General features: G+C 45.5%; 3 protein-coding genes across 4 annotated transcripts; 2 read left to right on the top strand and 1 right to left on the bottom strand.

Moving 5' to 3' along the window:
• Positions 1-58: 58 nt before the first annotated feature.
• On the bottom strand, positions 59-7,313 carry anapc2 (anaphase promoting complex subunit 2). The gene is made up of 14 exons (XM_063472492.1): positions 6,963-7,313; positions 5,966-6,215; positions 5,573-5,894; positions 5,189-5,321; positions 4,847-5,060; positions 4,185-4,304; positions 3,687-3,804; positions 3,365-3,543; positions 3,143-3,284; positions 2,929-3,004; positions 2,619-2,822; positions 2,385-2,517; positions 1,962-2,203; positions 59-1,439 (listed from the first exon to the last, which is right to left on the bottom strand). The coding sequence occupies exons 1-14, from the start codon at positions 7,059-7,061 to the stop codon at positions 1,230-1,232; spliced, it is 2,442 nt and encodes an 813-aa protein (XP_063328562.1). The 5' UTR covers positions 7,062-7,313; the 3' UTR covers positions 59-1,229.
• Positions 7,314-8,571: 1,258 nt separating this feature from the next.
• rnf25 (ring finger protein 25) lies at positions 8,572-14,023 on the top strand. Of its 2 annotated transcripts, none has more exons than XM_063472490.1 (10): positions 8,572-8,654; positions 8,881-8,952; positions 9,816-9,912; positions 10,162-10,229; positions 10,320-10,389; positions 10,482-10,553; positions 12,089-12,235; positions 12,315-12,404; positions 12,492-12,629; positions 13,015-14,023. In XM_063472490.1, the coding sequence occupies exons 1-10, from the start codon at positions 8,632-8,634 to the stop codon at positions 13,672-13,674; spliced, it is 1,437 nt and encodes a 478-aa protein (XP_063328560.1). In that variant the 5' UTR covers positions 8,572-8,631; the 3' UTR covers positions 13,675-14,023. The 2 variants fall into 2 exon arrangements, with proteins under 2 accessions (XP_063328560.1, XP_063328561.1); XM_063472491.1 differs by lacking the exon at positions 8,572-8,654 and adding an exon at positions 8,667-8,774.
• Positions 14,024-15,159: 1,136 nt separating this feature from the next.
• kat8 (K(lysine) acetyltransferase 8) lies at positions 15,160-21,494 on the top strand. The gene is made up of 11 exons (XM_063472488.1): positions 15,160-15,561; positions 16,067-16,141; positions 16,272-16,450; positions 16,523-16,576; positions 16,662-16,826; positions 19,318-19,407; positions 19,484-19,624; positions 19,711-19,804; positions 20,547-20,697; positions 21,013-21,167; positions 21,322-21,494. The coding sequence occupies exons 1-11, from the start codon at positions 15,246-15,248 to the stop codon at positions 21,384-21,386; spliced, it is 1,485 nt and encodes a 494-aa protein (XP_063328558.1). The 5' UTR covers positions 15,160-15,245; the 3' UTR covers positions 21,387-21,494.
• The last annotated feature ends 851 nt before the right edge of the window (positions 21,495-22,345 follow it).

Below are 22,345 nucleotides of genomic sequence, written 5' to 3'. Positions count from 1 at the left end.
TTACCTTTAGTATAGTGACCTCACAGCAGCCATGTTATTGGTTAGATGATGTCATTAAAATGCCCCAAAAGGCTCCAACAGTACAAACACGGCTCAGAGGTCCAGCTCAGGTGAAGCGGAGCAGACAGCCACAGTCACCTGTGCCACGCCCCTAACAATGCAAACTTTAAACAGGTGAGTTATAAAAACATTGTCCCCTGTACAGGTGTTATTTTTATTAGTCTTTTATTTATCCAGGTAAAAAAATCTCATTGAGATTAAAAATCTCATTTCCAAGAGAGACCTGGCGTCATGGCAACAAAAGTCAAAATACACATACCACTATAACATTTAAAACAAATACAATATCCCAACATGTGTAAAATATACAGTAACAGATCAAATTAAGAGTACATTAAAAACAATCACACTGTAAAAGAGTTATTCTCTTGTTCCTTTAAGACAGACTTAAACTCTCCCAGGGTAACCAAGTCTGATCATTTCAGTTCCTTCTGCAGATTATTCCAGGAAGCAGGGGCAGCGTCTTTAAAAGCCTTTTCCCCCAATTCTTTTCTTATTTTTGGGACAATCAATTATGAAGGGGGAAATTATCTACAGAGACCAAACAGTTTGTGTGTCAGACATTTTTATTACTGCTGTAAAGCTTTAACATGGGAGTCTCTGCTGGACATTAAAGGAACTGCAGGTGTTGGTGTTTCTTTGTTGTCGAAGAGTGTGTGTGTGTGTGTGTGTGTTCCCCGCTGTTGCAGCTGCAGGCCCTTCCTCTCGTGGTTTGCAAAATAAACTCTTGTGTTTTCATCTCACAGAGAGAACCAGGAAAGGCTGAAATGTTTGCTCTATACTTTGGGAAGAACTGCAGCTGTTGGAAAAGAAAGGCACAGACTAAAGTGGTTTTGAAATGATTCTTTTTATAAACCAGTTTTACACATCAGTGTTCACCAAAAACCTTTACATTTATCTCCAGGTGCAGCATCAAATCTATCCGTACTGCTGCTTAACAAAGGAGTGGAAGTGCTTTTATTTTGAAAAAACAAACAGCTTTTCCTTTCCTTTTTTTTTTTTTTTTTTAAATCCATGCTGCTTTCACATCATATGGAAAAATCCAGGAAATTTAAGTTAGAATTGTTCCATATTTACTCCATGAGCCCTTTTAGTAAAAATCCCGCAGAGAGCAAAACAAACGCTGGAATCTTCCACATATCCCGACGCACTTGAACACAGCACAGTCATCAGTTGGATTTGGGCAGCCTGTAGACGTTGCCGGACATTATGAGCTGATGGTCCCTGACCTTCCTCTGCAGGAACGCCTCCAGCTCGTTCACGTCCATCTCCGTGACGACGGGTCCCGTGGCGACGAACATCCGCAGCATGGTGTGGATGCGTTCCAGCGTCATGGTGTCCAGGTTGGTGAGCATGGCCTGGACGTAGACCCAGAACAGCTGCAGAGACAGAGACCCAGTGTGCTTACTGTAAGAGTTTAAGACTGAACTAGAACTAGCTGATACTTTTCAGCTGAAGCGCTCGTTTGGGCTGCTTCCCCAGCAGAGAGGTGACGTTCCAGACAGCTTAAGACCTACACCACGCGATTCACAAAGCACTGAACCCCTACGGCCCCTCCCACAAGCGGTGGGCTGTCCACAGCTGTGCCTTAATGGCTAAGATCCCGGCTCTCAGGCGCTCTCCCATGAAAGACCTCCTTAGGAGACCCAAGCAGGGGTGAGTTACCCTCCTGGGATCATGCGGGTGCACCAAGTCGTTCACAACAATAAGCTCGTGATTTATGGAGCAAGTGATAGTTACTGCGACCAATAATCCTAAAACGCTGACTGTCATTCATTATTAAGTGATTTTTATAACACGACTGAAAAGAAGTGGCACATCATCAGGTGCCAGGTTTCAAATATTTAAAGTAACTAAGTAAATAATCCTGAAACAGCAGGATGAATGAAGTGTGTGCGTACCTGCAGCTTCTCCTCCCTCTGCTCGGACTGCGTGGCGGTGTTGGAGTCCCTCTCCTCGTCGCTGTCGATCAGCATCACGCCTCTGTCCAGCTTCTCTTTCGACGAACCCTTCTCCACCACGTAGAAGCGGCCGCCCGCCTCCTCCCTCAGCACGCCCTGCTGCTGCCACAGAGCCAGCTTCCTGTGCACCAGCTCCTTCGGGGCGCCCAGCTTCACACTCAGCTCCTCCAACATCCAAGAACCTGAGAGGACGAGCAGGTACACAACGATCAAACTGCATCTCCCTCGACTCCACGCAGCGTAACGAGCGATGTCAGAGCCGATAGCTTACAACCATGACATCCACCATGTCAGGAAAACATCAGGGGTCATCGCAGAATTACATTTCACAGCATGAAAGCGCTCTGAAATGAAAGTTCTTACTTTTCTCTTGGAAGTACATGATGGTGGCAGCCTGGATGGGTGAGACCGTGAGGTTGGTGAGGACGCGGTCCTCCAGCTCCACGTCCAGAGTGACTGAGCCCAGGTGAGGCTTCCAGCTCAGCGTCCTCATGGCCTGAAACACAAACGGGACTCGAATCAGCAGATAAAAGCGTAGCTGTGCATTTGGTTTCTACTGCAAACCAAACCAGAGACGCCACAGTGGGTCAACTCCACCTTCAGCTTCTCGTAGCGGTGGGTGTAGGCCTCCATGGCCTGGCAGACGACAGGAGGGAGTTCCAGCTTCTCTTCCTTCAGCGTGGGCCAGAACTCAGACGAGAGGATGATGGCCGACAGGGGCAGCGGCGGCTGCTCCTCCTCGCTCAGCTTCGACTCCTCCTCACGGATGTTGCTGTTGATCCTGCGAGAGTCCGCCATGTCCTGCAGACACAGGCATCCAATGGGTAATCGCAACGTTCTCAGAAATTCATCCTTTCAGGGAATGTCCTCAAATATCTGGTTAACGATCCATATTCCAGATGTTTACCTTCAGCATGACCTCGCAGTAATGCATGTGAGACTCGCCGAACCGCAGCTTCAGCAGCTCCACGTTACGAATCTCCCTGAAGACGCAGAAAACAGGACGGGCGTGAGGATCTTGCGACAGTTTGGGCAGCATTTACTTTGCTATCAGTGACCCGACATGTTCAAAATACCAACACTTTCTCTCAGCTTTAAGCCGGCCGCTGGTGCGGTCGTACCTGGCCGTGTTGTAGTTGAGCTGCTGCAGCAGCCTGTCGGCGAGCACGCCTCTGTACTCGTCTATGAAGATCTCCTTACTGCCGTAGATGCTGACCAGCAGGCTGATGATGTCGGACGAGCGGCGCTTCGAGCCCATTTTATCTGAGAACAAACACACGAGTAAGATCTTTCTCTTCACTTGCGGTCTCCTTCTCTGCGCTCAGCACGGTGCGTTCACTGACCGGGCATGGCATCGGTCGGGTCTGGAGTCCAGTCCTCGGGGTCGTTGCCTTCTTCGTCGCTGTCCTGCATCTCCAGAGTCACCGGGTCTCCTCGGGACAGCTCGGAGGCGAGGTCGGTGCAGCCCTCTGCATCGCCGGTCAGACCGGCTACGATCTGCCTCACCGTGTCCTCCCGGGTCCTGAAACACAACACGGACGTTTGATCCTCTGCTCGGGACGTCAAATTTTAAACTCATGTAGAACTTTACTCACAAAAAAGTGCACGATCAGAGCCAAAAGATCAGAGCAGGACTGAAAGCGAATCCCGTCGGCGTGGACTCACCTGAGGTACTTGCGGATCGGCTGGGAGACGACCTGCAGGATGACCATGGACGGGTCGAGCTCTCGGAGCGCTTTGATGGCCGAGATGTAAACGGTGAGGATGTCCGACGTGTGAACGCCTGCAGACAGATCAGTCAGTTTCACAGACGTTACCATAGAGACCAGCTTCCCTACACGATGATGAGGATGACCTGAGAAATCGCACGTGTGCACGGCGAGCTGAAAAACAGCTTCAAAATAAGCAAATCAACAAATGCTGTTTTTAAACAGCTGCTTCAGCTCTATGGTCTGCCTCCACCTCCTCCTGTCACACCGACCCTCTGCACGTCCTCCTTCACCACCTCACTGAACCTCCTCTGAGCTCTTTTCCTCCTCCACCTTCATCTCATTGTTGTTTTCTTCTCTAATCCTGACTTTAAACATTGAATCGCGTTTAACTTAAAGAAATCTGCCACAGCGACTCATCAGATCACAAAAATAAACCCCAACAGAAACGGACCCGGGTGCAGTAGGCGGCTTTCGAAGGCAGATTTGAGCGAGGTGAGGAGCTGCTGTCTCTGATTGGTTCTCTCCAGGCAGAACTTCAGATCCTCAATAGCAGCTTTGGATTCTGGGAAATCTGAAAGAAAGCACAAGAGCCAAAAAGAGTTTAAAATGAGAGAAATGTTGTTAAAAAAATCTGGTTTACAGAGAGAGAGAGAGGACATTTAGGCAAATTATTATTATTATTATTGTTTTTTTGACTGTGGCTCTGTTTTTCTGTCATTTAAATGTTTATCTACTACTTTATTACTTTGTCGTAGCATGAATGACCACCGGGGAGCTCTTTCTACAAAGTCCAAACTTTATGCCCTTCTTTATTTTTTTCTAATCCTTTCAGTGGGCCAGACTGGATTCATTCCCGGGGCGATTCTGTCCCACAGGCCTTATGTTTGACCACCCTGTTCTATAGCGGTGGCTAGCTGAAACGCTCCATCGTCCTGACTCGAGCTGAGCTCTAAGCGATGAGAGGAAACACTGCCGTAGAGGAAACGAGAGCTCCGCGGCAAAGAAAAGATTTTAAAGAGTCTTTAAAGAATCAGCAGGCGTCAGCGTCCAATCACAGCTCAGAGGTCAGAGTTCAGCCTGGTGTGGATCTGTAAACCTGCTGCAGACTCCCACCTCTGATGATGCTGAAGAGCTCCTCGATCCTCATGTTGACGTAGATCCTGCAGAAGAACTGATGCATGTGGCACCTCCACTGCTTCAGCACCGAGCCGCCGCCCGGGACCACCTGGACGCCGAGACCGCCGGGGGCCGCTGGGAGTGAAGCGGCGTCTCCGTCCGCCTCACTGGCAAACACTTTAGCCAGCCAGCCCAGCACCAGCTCCAACCACTGCTCTCTCACACACACACACACACACACACACACACACACACACACACACACACACACACACACACAGTAAATGAAGAGCAGGTGACAGCGAGTTTCAGCGTGGACAGATGCTGCAGATGTTTCACCTCCTGGAACTCCAGCAGGAAGGAGCGCTCGTACTCGCCCCGGCACAGCTGCTCCATCCGCATCTCGATGAGCTTGTGGAGGATGGTGGTGACGGCCTCGGAGCTCACCCACTCCAGCAGCTGCAGCTTCGACCTGGAAACAACCAATCAGACGTCAGCGTTTCAGACTGCAAGAGAACAAACAGCTGATCCGAGCCACGCTTCAGCATCGTAAATAAAACTGTTAGAAATGATCTAAGATTTATTATATTTGTTATATATTATTATTATTTTATTTTAGTCACAACTTTATTTATTTATTTTTTTTACTCTGAAAATTCAGGGAAATAATGCCAACTTCCTGCCTCGTTACGGCAATTGTTTCAAATTAAAAGCCTGACTCACAGGATGTGGCTGAGCTCCTGCAGGTGTTCCAGGGCCTGCTGACACCAGCACTTCTGCATGGGGACCCAGCAGCCCCGGCAGGCCCCGCCATCAGGGCCATCGGGAGCCTCGGTGGTGTCCTCACCGCCGCCCTCCCGGTTCATGTAGACAGAGAAGGTCCGGCTGTAAAACTCCAGCACTCGCTCCTGGAGGACGGGAGCCGGGGAGAAGAGGAGGAGGGCCCTGATGGTGGTGAAGGCTCGCTCCTTGAGGGCTTTGGATCCTGGGCCACACAGACCTCCACGGCCCTCATCCTGCCACGCCCCCAGCTTCTCCAAACCAGCTGTAAGAAGGAGGAGAAGTTTGAATGCTGCTCACAGAGAAAACCCATCAACTCTCTGATGGTCCACTCACCCAGAAAAGGTTCGAGCCTGTCCAGCAGAGTCCTGAAGGCCGTGAGCAGAACCCAGACCCTGTCCTTCTCCTCCATCTCGTTCTCCGGCTGCTTGAGGCCAGACCAGAACTCGGGAACCACGCAGGCAGACAGACGCATCTGCAGCGTCTCCAGCAGCCAGCTGCCCAGCAGCCGGCCCAGACCCTGATCGTTCAGCAGGGCCAGCGAGTCTGAGAGGCTCTGCTCCGACACACAGCTACCCGGAGACACCTGAACGCAACCAAAACACAGCGTTACACAAACACAGGATGCACAGGTGCTGGTGATGGCTCACAGGGTTTCTTCACAGCGAGTTTCAGTTTGGATTTCTGACCGATGACCCTCGTACAGAGAAGCAAAACCACGAGACTGGAGGAGACCAAAGCCGAGTTTGTGTCTCAGCTTTTGTCTTTTGTTCAATTTCACTAACTGTGGTTGTTTTGCTTCTTTTTGACCTGATCTGCATCTTGCGCTGAGTCTCTGTGTGCTCCTTTTGAGTCTTTGCACTTGCTTTATTAATCTGTGTTCATTTTACATTTCTTACAGTTGAATTTGTGTTGATTGTGTTGCTTTGTGGTCTTTCTCTAACTGTGAAAGTTCGTTTTTTCACACACTTGTTTCACCTCTGTGTTCATTTTTATTCCCTTTGTTTTGTAACTTTAAGTTTGGCTGTTTATGGACATCACGTCACAGTTTACTTTAAATTTATGAGGATTAATAACCAATAATGAACTCAGTAGGAAGCAGACAGAGGAAACAGCACAGATTAGGACCATTAAGAAGACATCGATACATACCAGCCGAATTTAACCGAAAACTTCTCCTGATTAATGTGACGTCTTAAAACCTCTCAAATTGCTAACAAACCACATCTACGAACAACAAAACGTTAAATCGAGAGATTTTTTTAATGGAGTTCAGTTGCTCGTTATGCTGCAGTCATATAGCTGCAGGTGTCCAGAGTGGGAAGCCACTCACCAGCGCCGCAGTGACGGTTTCCCAGGATTCAGCGACCCCGTGATTCGGTCCGGATCCAGACATCTCCACTGAGTCCGGTTCCATCGCACTTTCCTCCATTTTCTCACACTTTTCCTCACAAACCGCGAAACAGCTTCTCGGTGTCCCAAATTTAAACTGTGGAGGTTTTATCCGGTTATAACGTCTCTCCGGAACATCTACAAACACGCTTCATGTTTCCGGTGGGTATTACTCATGTCTAAGAATAATACTGCTTAAAATCAGCCCCAGTTTCTGTTATTAACTCTGAACTAAAACTACATGTTCTTCCGTATCGCGGGTTTACTTCTTCTTCGTGATCACGATCTTCTTATTCTTTTTCTTCTCGTGATTTTGACGCTAAGGAGCCATATGCTGCCCTCTACTGTCAGACAGTGGACATTGTAAAGCCTCGCTGATTTTATTTTGAAGTTCACAGGAAGTGTCTCTGTGGGCTGGTGTTTGTCGTAACAGTGGCGAACTTGTCGTGAGGATGAAATTGACGTTTTAAAATGGCTCTGTACTCGGTTGTTCATATCCAGAAATGATCAAAGAATTAAGAAAAACAAATAAAAAAAATCAACATTTTTTATGGAGAAAGAAAAAAAAAGTGAATACTTTGTGGACATCCACGGTCACTTCATGCATAATGCACCTTCTATGTGTATGGATGTGTGCAGGTATATGTGTATGTGTATGTATATGTATGCATATGTATATTTAGATGCTGTATATTTAGATGCACACTCATATTACATGTGAGTGTACGTTACATAGAAATAGTAGTGGTAGAAAAATTATGTTATAACTATGTAGTTTATAGTTTATGTCTTGCATATTTCTACAGCTGTATCCATAGTCACATACTGTGTATGCTACCGTTGTATATAGTGTAATATCTTACTTATTTTATATTTGTTTGTATTTTATTTGTATTTTTTGTATTATCCTTCTGCTTTCTGTACCTGACCTGACCTAACTCAGCTATAAATTCAACAGTACACCTTTTAAAAAAACACGGAACAATGAACCCCCCCCCCCCAAAGAAAAGAAATAAAATTAAATGCAGTTACAATCTGTATCCACTGGAGGGCAAGAAACACTCGTAAATCGTCACAGTCAAGTCAAACAAAACAGCATAAATTTACTTCCGGTGGATGAATTTAAAATAAAACTAAAAAGGTTCTGTGACAACTAGAGAGCAATATTTACAGTCTGTGGATTTAAATAAGTACGGATTATTTGCATTTATATATGTATATTTTCAGTTTTTCTGAATTTATTTTAAAAGGTAAAACGAAAATTTAAAATGTATTTTTATGAGTGAGTTTTGAATCCGTTTTAAATAAAAATATTTTATTTCATAAATATATTTTGAACACACCGACTCTCTCACTGTGGTTTCCTCTTTGTTCGATATCACATGAAGTTTGTTGCTTTTTTCACTACGATCCAAAGGTTTCACAGCCTCAGTGTAGTTTTTCATTGTATGGTGTTTACTGTGATAAATGTCTGAGAATCTGTCAACAAATATCTTGTTCATTTTATTGTATTTAGCGCGGTCTGTTTTGCGATGCTTTTATTCTGAAAGGTCTGTGTATACGCAACCTCCGGTTAGCCACAGCTAGCTGTTGCCGGCTCGCACAGCATCATGATGACGGCGGCCGAGTGCGAGTGAGTTTGTTGGATGAGTGTGTGAAGTATCACTACTAAGCTTCTCTAATGTCGTGTCCGCGTGTGTGTGACCCGCGGCTAAACCGCTCGGTGCCGCCGCGCAGTAAAATCTGACCGCAGGTCTGCTGCTGTGTCGAGCTAAGATGCTAACGCTAATTTTAGCCGGTTATGAAATGTCGCAGAGATTCAGCCGCACACACTAACTGCGCTGTTTTCTTGTCCGCAGCGTCCAGTCTGAGATCGAGGTGCTGCAGTCCATCTACCTGGACGAGCTGCAGGTGGACATGAGAGAGGACAGGTGAGCTAACAGCAGCTGGGTTAGCTTTAGTGCTGGTTGGTGTTGGACAGGTGAGACTCGTACAGGTGTTAAATGTCATCATTTGGAGGAAGTTAGTCCTCTCGGCTCTCTGAAGGTCCCAGCTCAGCCTGAGGTGTGGACTCTGGATCACTGCAGCTCCTTGTTTTTAAAGTTGGAGATTTGCTGCTCTGGGATCATCCAAAACCCAGTTTGGTCCAAGCTTTAGCTGTGGGTCAGATGGTCTCACACTCTAGAACACTTTGATGTACAGAAGAGTTTATGGTCCACTCAGTAACTGCAAGGTGTTCAAATCATCATCATTATCATCACCCACCACGTGCTGACAGCTGGTCTGAGGTGTTTGTGGTGCACTTTGTTCTAGTCAGTCCAGACGACGTTGCTCCTGAACTCTTGTTTGTTCACACGCAGCTTTGCCATGCTGCTATGGCTTTGGGGTGAATGTGCTGGGACCTCCACTCCTGGAAGAGTGGATGATGTTTTGAATGTTTTCCATTTGTGAATAATCTCTATTTGCAGAATTAGAGAATTCCTTTTGAAGCATTAGCCTTCATTCATTTTACTTTCGATGATCAGAGGAGACACGAAGGAGTTCCAGATGTGGCCAGCGGTTTACCACATCTGGAGTTGTGGCATTGATGATCATATTTGACACAGACTGCTACGTACCAAAGCTCCAGGAGAATCACAAGTCTGAGTAAAACTTCAGGACTCTGAGAGTGTCCCGTCTCTCTTTTAATGCTTCTGACTGTGTTTGGAGGAAGTGATGTTAACTCGACAGAGTTTGGTGGGAGGTGTTTGCACAGAGTTCTGTGATCGGTGATGCAGTTTTGTTTTTGTTTCAGGGGCTGGGAGGTGAGCCTGGACCTGTACCCGTCCACAGCCGAGGACTCCGTCTCACAGTTCGTCCGGCTCACGCTGACTTTGAGCCTCGATCAGCAGGTTCGCCTTTCACCGGCTCAGCTCGCAGAAACGTTTGTTAACTCTGAGACAGAAACACACAGAAGAGTGGATGGTTTATTAACAGTCATGTGCTGTGAGGGATAAAAAAGCTCATTTTTACATTTTTGGTGTCAACAAATCTCACGGTCACGGTTCATGGTCACATCACACTCTGCACTGATTGAACAGCTGACATCCTTCTGCAGTTTTCACTGAACTGAAATGAGTGTTTTCTTCTTCTGTGTTTAGTATCCCTCATCGTCTCCGGGGATCTCCATCCGGAACCCCCGCGGGCTTTCTGATGACAAACTCAGCAGGTGAGGAAGTGACTCATCTCCCAGCGTCAGTCCCTTCTGCTCACAAACTCTCAGCACTGAGTGTAAAACCCTCTGATTCTTCTCTCTTAGTGTCCAAAAGTGTCTTCAGCTCGAGGCTCAGTCCTGTCTGGGTTCGCCCATGTTGTATCAGCTCATTGAGGTTGTTATACGTGCTGTTTGTTTCTCATTAGGATAAAATGTGTCATTTCGCTGGGTTTATCTTAAAGTCTTGCTCTGATCTTTCTCCTGCAGAAAGCTAAAGAAATCCTGACTGAAAGCAATATTCCTCATGGGAACTGTGTCATTTGTCTCTACGGCTTTAAGGTGAGTCGCTTCCCTCCATCAGAGTTTGGAGTTCCCACTTTAAATGTGGCCACATTCCTGTGTTGAATGCTTCCCACGGGGCTGTTTATACACTTGTGGTCTTAGTCACAGCTCTTTGTTGTCTAAGTCTTACCTCAGGTTGCGTTTTGAGGTAATTTCAGCTCTGACCGTGTTTGCTCGTGTCTCCATGCCTGCTCTTGTTTCTCTGATTGCCGTCTCCGTACGGCTGCAGCGAGAGTTTGGCTTGGACTTTATGTCGGGCTTGTTCTCGGCGGGTGTTGGATCCAGCAGCGCTGCCCTGTGTCACCTGTTCGGTGACGTTTATGGACAAACACTTTGGTGGCCTCAGCGTAGCGTCTGTGCTTTCTGCAGATGACGTGGTTCTGTGGCTTCATCAAACAAGAACCTCCACCTGTCAGAGAGAATCAGCACCTCCATGTCTGACACCATGATTCTCAGGGAAAAGGGTGGAGGGCCCACTCACAGGAAATAGGTACCTGTTGCCTGTGGTGCGTGGGTTGAGTGTGTGGGTAGGTGGGTGGAACTAGGCCATTAAAATTACAAGTAAATTATTTACCAGGAACATCTGTGCTGTGTGGGTTTTTATTTTTTTATGGCAGCTGATTAAACAGGATTACAAAACACTCAGATAACTGAGCGTGCATGTTAGCGTCCTGGTGTTTGTGCAGAACGTGGTCAAACATGGTGGTCGAGCGGTTATACGTCTGTTTACTTCAACACGGTGTCACGCTTCTCCTCGCGTCTACATCAGAGCGCTGCAGGGCTGTGCTTAAAGCACGGCGACCATCTGCTTACTCTCCACCTCGCTTGTTTGCAGCTTGGTGTCACAGAGAGAGCCATCATCATCATCATCATCATCTAGTTAGCTGGCATGAATAAACGTGAATAACTTGTTTAACAGGTCAGCATCTCTGGTGCTTGCCTCTGTGAAAGTGACACAATTAGGACAAAGACTTTTGGTTTTTGTCTTGAATTTGTTGTTTTGGATATTCAATAATCCTCCTCCTGACCCAGAAAGAGACACCTGAACATTTTTGTGACTGTTTGGTCTGTAGGTGGTTCCTGAAATAGTATCTACTCAGATCAGCTCGACTCGACTCATTTTTAGGGTTTTCCATTAGTACCTGTTCTCAGGTACTTTTTTAGTACCTACTCGGCCGGGGTTCTGAATGATCTGAGAAAATCTGAAAATGTGACATCAGCAGGTTGCATGCTGCCGATTGGCCAGTCAGGAGCATCGCTCGATGAGCCACGAGAGCGACTCTTTCACAAAAATCAAACCCAGCAGTGAGAGAAAAGGTTCCACTCGCAGTCCAGATGCTTACCATCGCCTCAACACCCTCCATTGTTGTTGTTTGTGTCAAATACAGTTGAAGTCACGGGACTTTTGGCCATGTTGCTATAACAACCCCAAGCACATTAGGTGGTACTCAGTCGTACTGGAAAACGACAGAGATGGAGTAGAGTCTAGTGGAAAGAGTCATGAGTAAACTCATTCATGCTTTGGTTGTCAGGAGGGAGAGACGTTCACCAAGACGAGCTGCTACCACTACTTCCACTCCCACTGCCTCGGCCGCTACGTGAGCCACTCTGAGAGGGAGCTCCAGCAGAGGGAGAAGGAGCTGGAGGAGGACAAGACCAGAGACAGAGCGGAGCACCAGGTCAGACGTCAGCAGCTGCACGGATGATTAATCACTTTGATCAGAGACTTTCTGACTCTGCCTTTGATTCTTCTGACAGGAGCTCACCGTGGTGTGCCCGGTGTGCAGAGAGCCTCTGACGTATGATGTTACTCAGCTTCTGTCGTCTCCCGCACCTCAGCTGCCCGAGGTAAAGCTCGTTCTTAATTCACCTGTTAACGGATGTTTGTCTGATGTCGCCAGTAAACGTTACCGGGCTTCGTGTTTCTTCTGTCAGCTCGACGAGGCAGCGATCGGTTCAGACTTTCAGCAGAAGTGGCATGAACTCCAGAAGCTTTTGGAAAGTCAGAGGTCTAGAGGAGGGATCATTGACCCCGAAGTGGAGTCCAACCGCTTTCTCATCCACATCAATGAGGTAAGAATGTGTGTGAGGCACTCGGTCCCTGTCTGCAGTGGTTTGCGGGGACGTTTACGAGTGTAAACGGGGGTAATGGCAAAGGATGTGTTGTGAGCCTGACCGCACATACCTGAGTTCAGAGAAGATCAGAGTAATCCTTGTGAACCAAACACTCAGTTTTTTCTACTCTTGGCTCTGAGTGATGTCATCCAGAGGGGATTTACTTTATATGGTCATGTCAGGCAGAGAGAGAGAAAGGAGCAGCCAATCAGAAGAGTTGACTTAAAGAAAGAGGAACAAACACCACTTGGTAACCGGAAATAAGCAGAACACGTTGACTTTAATGTGTTAAACGATGTTTTGAATGTATTCAATGTACAAAAACATTTTTTGACATTCGTAGGCTCCACCTGCTGCTGAAAATGGAAATCTGGATGCCGATGACCCTCCAGGCCCTCCAATCTCCTCAGCCTCTAACGTTCCTGCTGAAACTGGTGACAAAGCAAACCAGTTTGTTCCCGGGCTTTCCCACTGTAAAGGTGTTCAGGGACAGAGGGATCAGCACCAGGTGAGGGGGCAGAGAAGAGGAGGAAGGTCCAGACCCCATCACGAGAGAGTCGCCCCCATCACAGAGGACCTGGACAAACTCTCTCTGTCTTCAGACTGTACTGAGAAGCCAGCAAAAGCTAAAGCTCAGGGTAATCGTGGCCAACAGGTGCAAGGAAACCCAGAACTATGTCCCTCAAAGACGGACGGGAGTGTCAAGGCAATGGAACAAGAGGCGCAGGTGCCCACCTGTCAGTCGGGTTTGGAAACAGAGTTCCCAAAAGATGCTGCAGACTCTGCAGGCAGTCGAGGCCATCGTGGACGGAGAAGAGGCCACTACAGACCTGCCCCACACTCCGGGGCTGCTGGACCTGCACGGCACCACTGGGACGATCGTGGCTCCAGGAGCAGAGGAGGAGCCAATAACCTGTGCGGCAGAGGAGGCGGTCCCCGTCGTGGTCACGGCAGGGGCTTCCAGCAGAAGGTGGTGGAGAGGGGAAGAGAGGAGGTGCTATGACAAAGGGCGACAGGAGGGCCAATGAACAAACTTACATGTGCCTCCATTGTCAGTGTGCATAGATCAAAGTTCTGCAGCAGAAAAGACGTTCACTGTAGTGTCCCATCCTCCTGTCCATCGCCATCACCCTGCGCTTTGGTACGCACTTTCACGCACGCTATCAGGTCCAGATGGTTGTTGCTTTATGTTGTGGCACTATATAAATTAAAAGAAGTACAAATCCAAATTTCTCTGGATGGCAGCTTTGGTGTTTTTCTCTTAGTACAGTAAATAACTTGTATGTGGACCCTCTGTGATATACTGATATTGCATTAAAGTGCTGCAACCAGGTACCGGAGAGAAAACTGAAGGTAGAGAGGCTGAGTGTCTGTGTTAGTATGCCTGCTGCACCAAACAGGAAGTCTGCCTTTGATATCCATTGACTGGATGTCTGTTGGCTGACCTAAAGTTCTGAAACACCACAGTGAAAGCTGATGGGTTCCCGGATTGAGGCATGATGGTTCCAGAGACTTTCAGACCTGATAGGAAACACCTCTCGATCGAACATCTTTCTCAGATTGTCGCATTAGACTGGCACATACAGCGGTGTGTCATCTGCATCAAAGCAAAGAAATATAGAATGACTGGCTTAAAAAGCGCAGTGGCAGATAGACAAGCACATGTCAAATCCAGAGGGTAACAGTGGGCAAACGAAGAGTTTTAAGAAGCATAAGAGGATAGTTTGACTTTGCCTTTAAAATATGCAGCAAAACTTTGATCCACCTTAAACTACCAACGGTGCAGCAATACTGGAAAACTCAAACTCTTTCTGAAACTCTGGCACATGACTGTTAAACCTTAGGTGAACTCCAACTTGACATCTTGCTGTGATGTGTGTTTGTCTCCATGGCCTGGCAGTTGAGAGGATGATCTTCACTCAGCTTTGATTTTTACTCTGCTCAGCAAACAGGGAACAAACGTAAGAATAAAAAGATCTGTGAACAGATCTGCAGTCACTGAGCAGGACTTATCAAACATAAACTTCACTGTTAATGTCAGTTTGATAAACATATGGTACTATAATTTAAAACTGCATACACAACACGATCACTTGGTACCATTTCATTTATTACATTTAAAGTATTTATTTACCTCAAATCAAAAACTGATGTGAAGTGTAAAAAAACCCAAGTGTAAAAAAACCCCAAAGAAAACCCAATAATAGTAATAAGCTACTCTTCCATTATACTGCAGCCACATTTTAATGACAGACTTTGACCTGGGGGAGTTCTGAACCATCTTTTTTAGTGTATCCCTGAGCTTTTGCTTAAATCAAGTCTCAACAAGCGAAAGTTCATTAGAAAAATATATATATATATTTTTAAACTTTTGGCTATAAATGTTTAAAACAGCCGTTAAGCAGTGAGGCGAAGTCGCCAACGTCACAGCGCTAAGGATCATGGGAGATGCAGTTAATTTACCGTGAAAGAGGCGGATCGTAACCTGCGCCATCTTGGCAGTTTGTCCCGTTAAGGGCCAGCCCCTCTTTAAACTACGCAGAGGTGTGTGGCTGTTTTTAAACCTCGGAGGTTATGACTGGCGGGAGCGACTTTCACAAGAGCTACGCTAATAACAAGGACTCGGAGCCCACGATGGACGTGGACATGGATTCGAGTCATATGGAAGGCGAGCGGGGTGAGCTGGACGGCAGCATCCCGGCTGCGTGTTCCTCCAACGGCAGTGGCGGGGAGGAGGATGAAGCGGAGGCCCTCGGCCGCTCCAGGGAGGCCGGGAGTTCGAGTAGTCAGCACACCCCGGACGGAGGAGGGGTACTCGGTGGCAGGGAGCAGGAGGTGTCGGTGGCAATCGGAGAGACGTATTTATGTCAAAGAGCCGATAAGACATGGCGTGAGTAAAGAGCATGTTCTGCTTTTCCCTTCTCAATTTCGTTGGCATGCTAGCTGTCTTATTATTTTGGATATGGACTCAGTGCTTTTGTTTTGGTGAAAAACTGACATCAAACAGTTAAAAATTTAAATGACTCGCATAAAGTCCCAAACGGCTTTGGTCCAAAAACTTAATTCAGCGATCGCTTACTGACTGAAGATTTTTAGGGCTTTCTAGAAAATTCTCTATGGATCTTTAAACAGTGACACTTTAAACAACAAACGGCCCACATCTAAAAGTTAGCATTGAAACATAATAAACACACTAAGGTGTTTAGTTATGTTTGCCGAATTAAATAACCTTTCGATACACATAAGGTGAGATTTTAACAGCCAAATCTATACAAAGTTTATGGGTAATGAAGGCAAGCCCGCGTTTAAGTCCCAGAAATCTGAAGGGAGTTCGGCAGGAAGTTGCTTGTACTGGCGTAAGTCGCACCAGCTGATGGTTGTTGCTCCTTTCACAGACACAGCAGAGGTTATTCAGTCCAGACTGAACGAACAGGAGGGCAGAGAAGAGTTTTATGTCCACTATGTGGGGTGTAAGTACAAAAATACTTTGTAATATTTTTAAATTCTGATTTATATTGCATGTTTCTTCTATTTAATTCATGCTAAACGTTCATATCCCACTGCTGTATCTACATCTAATTTTCTCTGGGATTTGTGCAGTCAACAGGCGGCTGGACGAATGGGTGGGTAAGTCTCGCCTGGCACTTACCAAGACAGTGAAGGACGCGGTTAGGAAGAGCACAGAGATCGGTGGCGTTGGAGATCTGGGTGACCAGCCTGAGAGGAAGATCACCCGCAACCAGAAGCGCAAGCACGATGAGATCAACCATGTGCAGAAGGTATAGAGTGTGTGTAATAACACCAGGAGCATTGCATAACTTACAGTTTTCTAATGGAGCTTTTCTTTGCAGACATACGCAGAGATGGACCCAACGACAGCTGCACTGGAGAAGGAGCACGAGGCGGTGTGTAGTCACAACCACTTTTCTTCCACGTTTTTTCACCATTTCCAGTATTGGTTAATAAGCTAACTGTTTCCCTCACTTTCAGATCACCAAAGTGAAGTATGTGGATAAGATCCAGATAGGAAACTTTGAGATCGATGCCTGGTACTTCTCACCGTTTCCTGAGGATTATGGGAAGCAGCCCAAGCTGTGGATCTGCGAGTACTGCCTCAAATACATGAAGTACGAGAAGACGTTCAGACATCACCTGGTCAGTCAACTCAGTTCAGGACGTTTGTGTTTCATAGAGTCATAACTGTTTTTTTGTTTGAGTCAGTGAATGATGGCTTTATTTGTGAGACAGAAGACTGTTAAAGGATTGTTATCCAGCGTGATGAGATTCTTATTAAAACGTTGTGCTATCATGATTCTGTCAGCCTTCGTTTTACTCAGAATTAATGTCAGTCATTCACAAATCTGATAAATGTGTGTGCTGCAGCCTAGTGCTGGGCGATATGGAAAAAATATTTATCACGATATGAATTATTTTATATCACGATACCGATATATATCACGATATACGACCTGACCTGTGGTCATCCAGAAAGTACGCAGTCTGTAAACAGCGAGTGCCGAGGGTGCAGTCTTTGTTTTGAGTTACAGTAAAGTATGTCGCAAATCCGGGTGCACGTACAGCAGCACCAGCTCGCAAACCACAAGACGGAGTTTCTTTGCGAAAAATATCATTTTTTTTTATACTTTATTTTCTCTTGCATAAAGTTCAGAGCATGTATAGTGAGAAGACAACACTAATATATTTGCACAGGCTATTTAACCCTTTAAGACCTACCATAGAACCAAGTCCGCCAGAGCTTATCTTTATGTTTTTACATGCTGTAGTGCCATTTGTGGGAGCATTTCAAGTTTCCATATATCAATACAACCGTTATAGCCCAAATTCTAATAATATGTATGCATTAAGTCCATAGTAACTACATAAATTGGAAAAACTTGTAGTGCAATAAACTACAAAAAAATTGAAAATCATTTTTTGTTTTTTACATATATTTCTAGTTAAAAAAAAATTTAAGAGGTGTATCCCTCAAAACTGTAAATACAAAAGTTTCCAACCACGAGAAATTTATTTTGAGTGTCTTCATAGTTTTATTTTTGAGATACACAAATTTTTATATCCTACAGGAAAAATGAAAATAAATAGTTTATTTTGATGCATTATAATATTTCCAACAGTGTAATTTGAGTTCGAAGCATTCCAGAAACGATACAGAAAAGCATAAAGTCAAACATGTCTTTTAAAAACACCAACATAGGCTTATAAGGTCCTTTCGCGAAAATGACGTCACTTCCGGTTTCGGGCAGGTAATGGCGGACATGCGATAATTCGCGCTGACGTATATGCCAACATAGGAAGTCTTATGAACGTCGGCAAAGCCTGTTTCTGGAATATTACCTTTTTGTTGCTGCAAGTGCTTCTTATGCAATTTTTGCAAAGTTATATGTGGAAGGAAACTGTGACCTTGGACATGCTAATGGCATTAGATGTAAGTACAACTCCTCCGGTTTCATATGCAAAAAAAAAATATTGCACTACCTTACGTGGTTCCAGTTCTACAGGGATTTAAAAATAGTTAAGTAAAACGGAGTGTGCCTGCTCCGACCGGTTGTAAAGGGTTAATTATATATATTTATGTAATAATTTATAAAAATTTGGGTTAGAAACGATAGAAACGATAGAAGACAAATGGCACGATAGACACTTTTCTATCGTCCACACGATATATATCGTCATATCGCCCAGCACTACTGCAGCCTGGTGGCACAAAATAAGTAAAGTCATCCCCGTGCTCAGCAAAGCGAGAGAGGTGTGATGGTGCTTCTCCACAAAAACCAAAAAAGCCTTGAAGTGATGCATCTTTGACTTTAGCGATCTGCTGTTAACAAACCAAAGCTGGGTGCTTCTCCGTACGCCAGCATGTATCTTTGTGTTCGGGTACATTAGGTGTTAATTACTTGTGGATCTGTCCGGGTGGAATCCATGTTTTTCGTGACAGCAGCGTGCCGTCCCGTCACTTCACCTGCACAGCAGCTGTCAGTAACGCTGTAGAGCCGCTGAGCACACACAAAACTCACCACCATGAAACCACTAAATCACTACCACTCAGACTCACTGTCACCTCCTGCTGCACTGAGACAGAGGTCGTGTTTAAAAGCACTGCTTTAAATCCACACTTTTCCACCTCAGCCTTAATGTCTTGGTTTGAAACAGTTAACCCTGAGGTTAATCGCTAAGCCTCAAATCTGTTCTTTTCCTCAAAGCTTTGTGTTTTACTGGAATCTTTGCAGCAGAGGTTTAGAGCTCAACATGCACTGCAGAACAACAAAAGACACGTTAAGAAGGAATACGTCAGAATCCTTCAATGGAAGAAATATGACACTCTGCTGTTTCCGTCTTTGTTACCTGCCTCATTCATACATCCACAACTTGTTTGCTACAGTTCAGCATGTTTAGATCTTATATTTTAATGCTGTTCTACATAAACTGTCCTTATTAAATAAAAGTGTCAGACTTTGCTGTTTATCGAACCCACCAGTGTGAAAGTCTCTCGTAAAAGCTGCAGTTCAGGCGTTAAACAAATGAATATGTAATTTTATTCGTATGTATGTTTGTCCTCATTTTTAGTTTCACTTGTTAAATCAAACTCCTGCGGTGTTTATTTGACCTTTGACCTTTTCCTCCTCAGTCACACTGTCAGTGGAGGCAGCCTCCAGGCAAAGAGATTTACAGGAGGAGCAACATATCTGTGTACGAGGTGGACGGGAGAGACCACAAGGTGAGCCCGGCTGAACACCCGAGCCTGCTAACGTGGGGTCGTGTTCCTGCTGCTGACTGTCGCTCTCTGTCTGCAGATCTACTGTCAGAATCTGTGTCTACTAGCCAAATTATTTCTCGACCACAAGACGCTTTATTTTGATGTGGAGCCCTTCATCTTCTACATCCTCACTGAAGTCAACAAACAGGGAGCGCACATCGTCGGCTACTTCTCCAAAGTAAGTCCTCAGCGCGCGGCTCAAAGGTCGTTTCCTCGTATTCATTTCAGACTGATCGTCACGACTTCTGTGGTTTTATTTTTCAGGAGAAAGAGTCTCCAGACGGGAATAATGTGGCCTGTATTCTCACGCTGCCGCCTTACCAGCGCAGAGGCTACGGGAAGTTCCTGATAGCTTTCAGTAAGTGAGAGTGAATGAATGATGAGGGAGCGTCCTGGAATACCAGAGCCTGGAGTTTGTAATCAAAGCTTTTTAAAGATGTTTGCAGAAAACATTTCAGGCGAAACAAGATTTCAAATGTTAAGTTGGGAGTTTCAGATGGACTCGAGATGACACAAATAAGTCGTTTCACATTTATAATAAAACCGAAAGCTGCAGTGACATCGACAGGAAGTCAGTAAATCTGCAACTCCTGACCTCCAACAAAGAGCTGATGTGATTGGTTCAGCTTTCACATGAATGAATGAATGAATGAATGAATGAATGAATGTACATCAGACTGAGAAAAGAGAAATTAGGAGTCACTGTTTTAATCTCACAATGGTATCACAAGCTGATCCAGATCCAGGTGTCCTCCAGCCTGGTAACTTTTCAAGCTACAAAACATTTGCTGTGTTTTGTTTTGTTTTTTGGCATATTTGAATTTCTATAAAATATCAGATTTTTGGAGTTAGAGATATTTTTTTGTGGATTGTGGCCCCAAGAGATGAAACACACTGCAACTTAAGAAAACACGAGCAAATAGAAAAACCCTGCAAAAGCACACAAAACACAACAGATGTTGAGTAAAATACAGTGGAGATGGGAAATAGTGCAGCAGATGGATGAATGGCAGGGGTGTAGTCATTACACCAACAGAACGAGTGACTGAAGGAGAAACGCTCGCTGGCAGCAGCTCTGATATCGTCTGTTTCTGCTGCAGGCTATGAGCTGTCTAAGCTGGAGAACACAGTGGGCTCTCCGGAGAAGCCGCTCTCTGATCTGGGGAAGCTTAGCTACCGAAGTTACTGGTCCTGGGTCCTGCTGGAGATCCTGAGGGACTTCAGAGGAACGCTGTCCATCAAAGACCTCAGGTAGACACACAAACACGTGCAAAGCTGGATGATTCGGCTTTGCTTTTCCACTTGTTTTGTAGACGCTGTGAAGGTTAAGAACCGAAAAGAGGAAATGATTGTTTGGCAGCTCAGAGATGCACTTAGTGTGAAAGTATGAGCTCTGCTGTTTTCATTTTTACAGCAGACAAACTTTTATAACTTTACATGTTGATGTGAAACTTGGTACGCGACGAGTTTCTGATCAGAACTTTTTAAAAAAACAAAACCTGGAATTAAAAAACAAACTCCCAGCCGTCTCTGATTTTAACGTTCGTGTCCGTCTGCGTCTCCCAGCCAGATGACCAGCATCACACAGAGTGACATCATCAGCACGCTGCAGTCGCTCAACATGGTGAAGTACTGGAAAGGTCAGCACGTCATCTGTGTGACGCCCAAACTGGTGGAGGAGCACCTGAAGAGCGCCCAGTACAAGAAACCACCAATCACAGGTACCTGCACAGATGTTCTAAAAATCTTCTCATTTGATTACAAACATGGCCGTCAGGCTCTCAGATCTCGGAGGATTCTCGTGTCGGGTTTTTACCCCGCAGCTGATTTGCTAACGTCAGGTGTGATTGTGTGTCTCTCTTGTCTCGCTCTCAGTGGACACGATGTGTTTAAAGTGGGCGCCTCCAAAAAACAAACAGGCCAAGCTGTCCAAGAAGTGAGGAACGGAGCCGTCGACGTGTAATCATCCACCGGCGCTTGTGTCACTGCTGTACATAATTTTTAGTCTCTCCTGTCTGTATTTTTTTTAAATAAATCTCTAAAATAAAGCTTCGTCTCCTGATCTGATTCCTACATACGTTAAACATCACTGAGGAAACGAAATATTTGCAGCAAGGATGAAATATTCCTTTAATTAGAAACAGAAGATCTTTACCATCGAATAAGAACTCATCCTAATTAAAAAAACCTTTTAACCTTTGTGTTCTTTTTCAGTCACTTTCTCGCTCATCAGGAAACTAAACTCTAACAGTGATCACACTTCACTCTGGTTTCTAATGTTTCATGTAGTTTGCTCTCTTTACTTTCTGTTTAAAAAATACTTGAGGTTTTGTTCTTTCATAGGCTCATAGGTTGGTTTCATGTCTGTAGCAGGTAAGCCATAAGATTGTTGGTTTGAATCTGACTGTCCGGGGCCTCCCTGGATGTATGAATATGATTTATATAGTCAGGTAAAGACGCCTGTGACCACTCTAAGAAGAACCAGGCTCGGGACGGTTGGTTTGTGCTTCTTCTGTGCTTTCTTTTTTTTTCTCTCAAACTGAAACGTGTTTTCACGTTTTAAATATTTCTGTCGCTGTTTATATAAAAAACAAACAAACAGCAGTCCACGTTCCCGGCTCCAGTCAGCTGGTATTCCTCATGATGACATGCTGGAGGAGCTAAATGGTACGCAGCCATCAGGACTAATGAGTTACACCTGAGCTCGGTGCTCAGGTACCGTCCCGCTGATGTGCTGAGGAGAAGAAAAGGGTATTTTCAGACAGGTGAGTTTTACCTGCTGTCGCTGCAACAGTTGGTTTAATAAATTAAGATTTTCTTGGTTTTATTTCTTGAGGCTTTCCTCCACTGCAGGCTGTAGCTGTAGTTTGTCAAACGGCCCTCAAAGCAGCAGAAGATT

This window comes from Pelmatolapia mariae, linkage group LG4, assembly GCF_036321145.2.
Source record: "Pelmatolapia mariae isolate MD_Pm_ZW linkage group LG4, Pm_UMD_F_2, whole genome shotgun sequence".
NCBI classification, from domain to species: Eukaryota; Metazoa; Chordata; class Actinopteri; order Cichliformes; family Cichlidae; genus Pelmatolapia; species Pelmatolapia mariae.
Note: the sequence above shows the minus strand (reverse complement) of the source record. Positions and strands in the feature narration are given on the sequence as shown.

Bases quoted from the DNA above. Each gene is read 5' to 3' on its own strand.
- anapc2 (XM_063472492.1), bottom strand. From the start codon at position 7,061: ATGGAGGAAAGTGCGATGGAACCGGACTCAGTGGAGATGTCTGGATCC. The intron at 5,061-5,188 runs GTGAAACATCTG...GTGAGAGAGCAG, and splicing joins TCCTGCTGGAGTTCCAGGAG to TGGTTGGAGCTGGTGCTGGG. The intron at 3,005-3,142 runs GTACGACCGCAC...CTGCGTCTTCAG, and splicing joins CTCAACTACAACACGGCCAG to GGAGATTCGTAACGTGGAGC.
- rnf25 (XM_063472490.1), top strand. From the start codon at position 8,632: ATGATGACGGCGGCCGAGTGCGA. The intron at 10,390-10,481 runs GTTGTTATACGT...TTTCTCCTGCAG, and splicing joins TGTTGTATCAGCTCATTGAG to AAAGCTAAAGAAATCCTGAC. The intron at 10,554-12,088 runs GTGAGTCGCTTC...TTTGGTTGTCAG, and splicing joins TTTGTCTCTACGGCTTTAAG to GAGGGAGAGACGTTCACCAA.
- kat8 (XM_063472488.1), top strand. From the start codon at position 15,246: ATGACTGGCGGGAGCGACTTTCACAAGAGCTACGCTAATAACAAGGAC. The intron at 19,408-19,483 runs GTGAGCCCGGCT...CTCTGTCTGCAG, and splicing joins TGGACGGGAGAGACCACAAG to ATCTACTGTCAGAATCTGTG. The intron at 21,168-21,321 runs GTACCTGCACAG...TCTCGCTCTCAG, and splicing joins CAAGAAACCACCAATCACAG to TGGACACGATGTGTTTAAAG.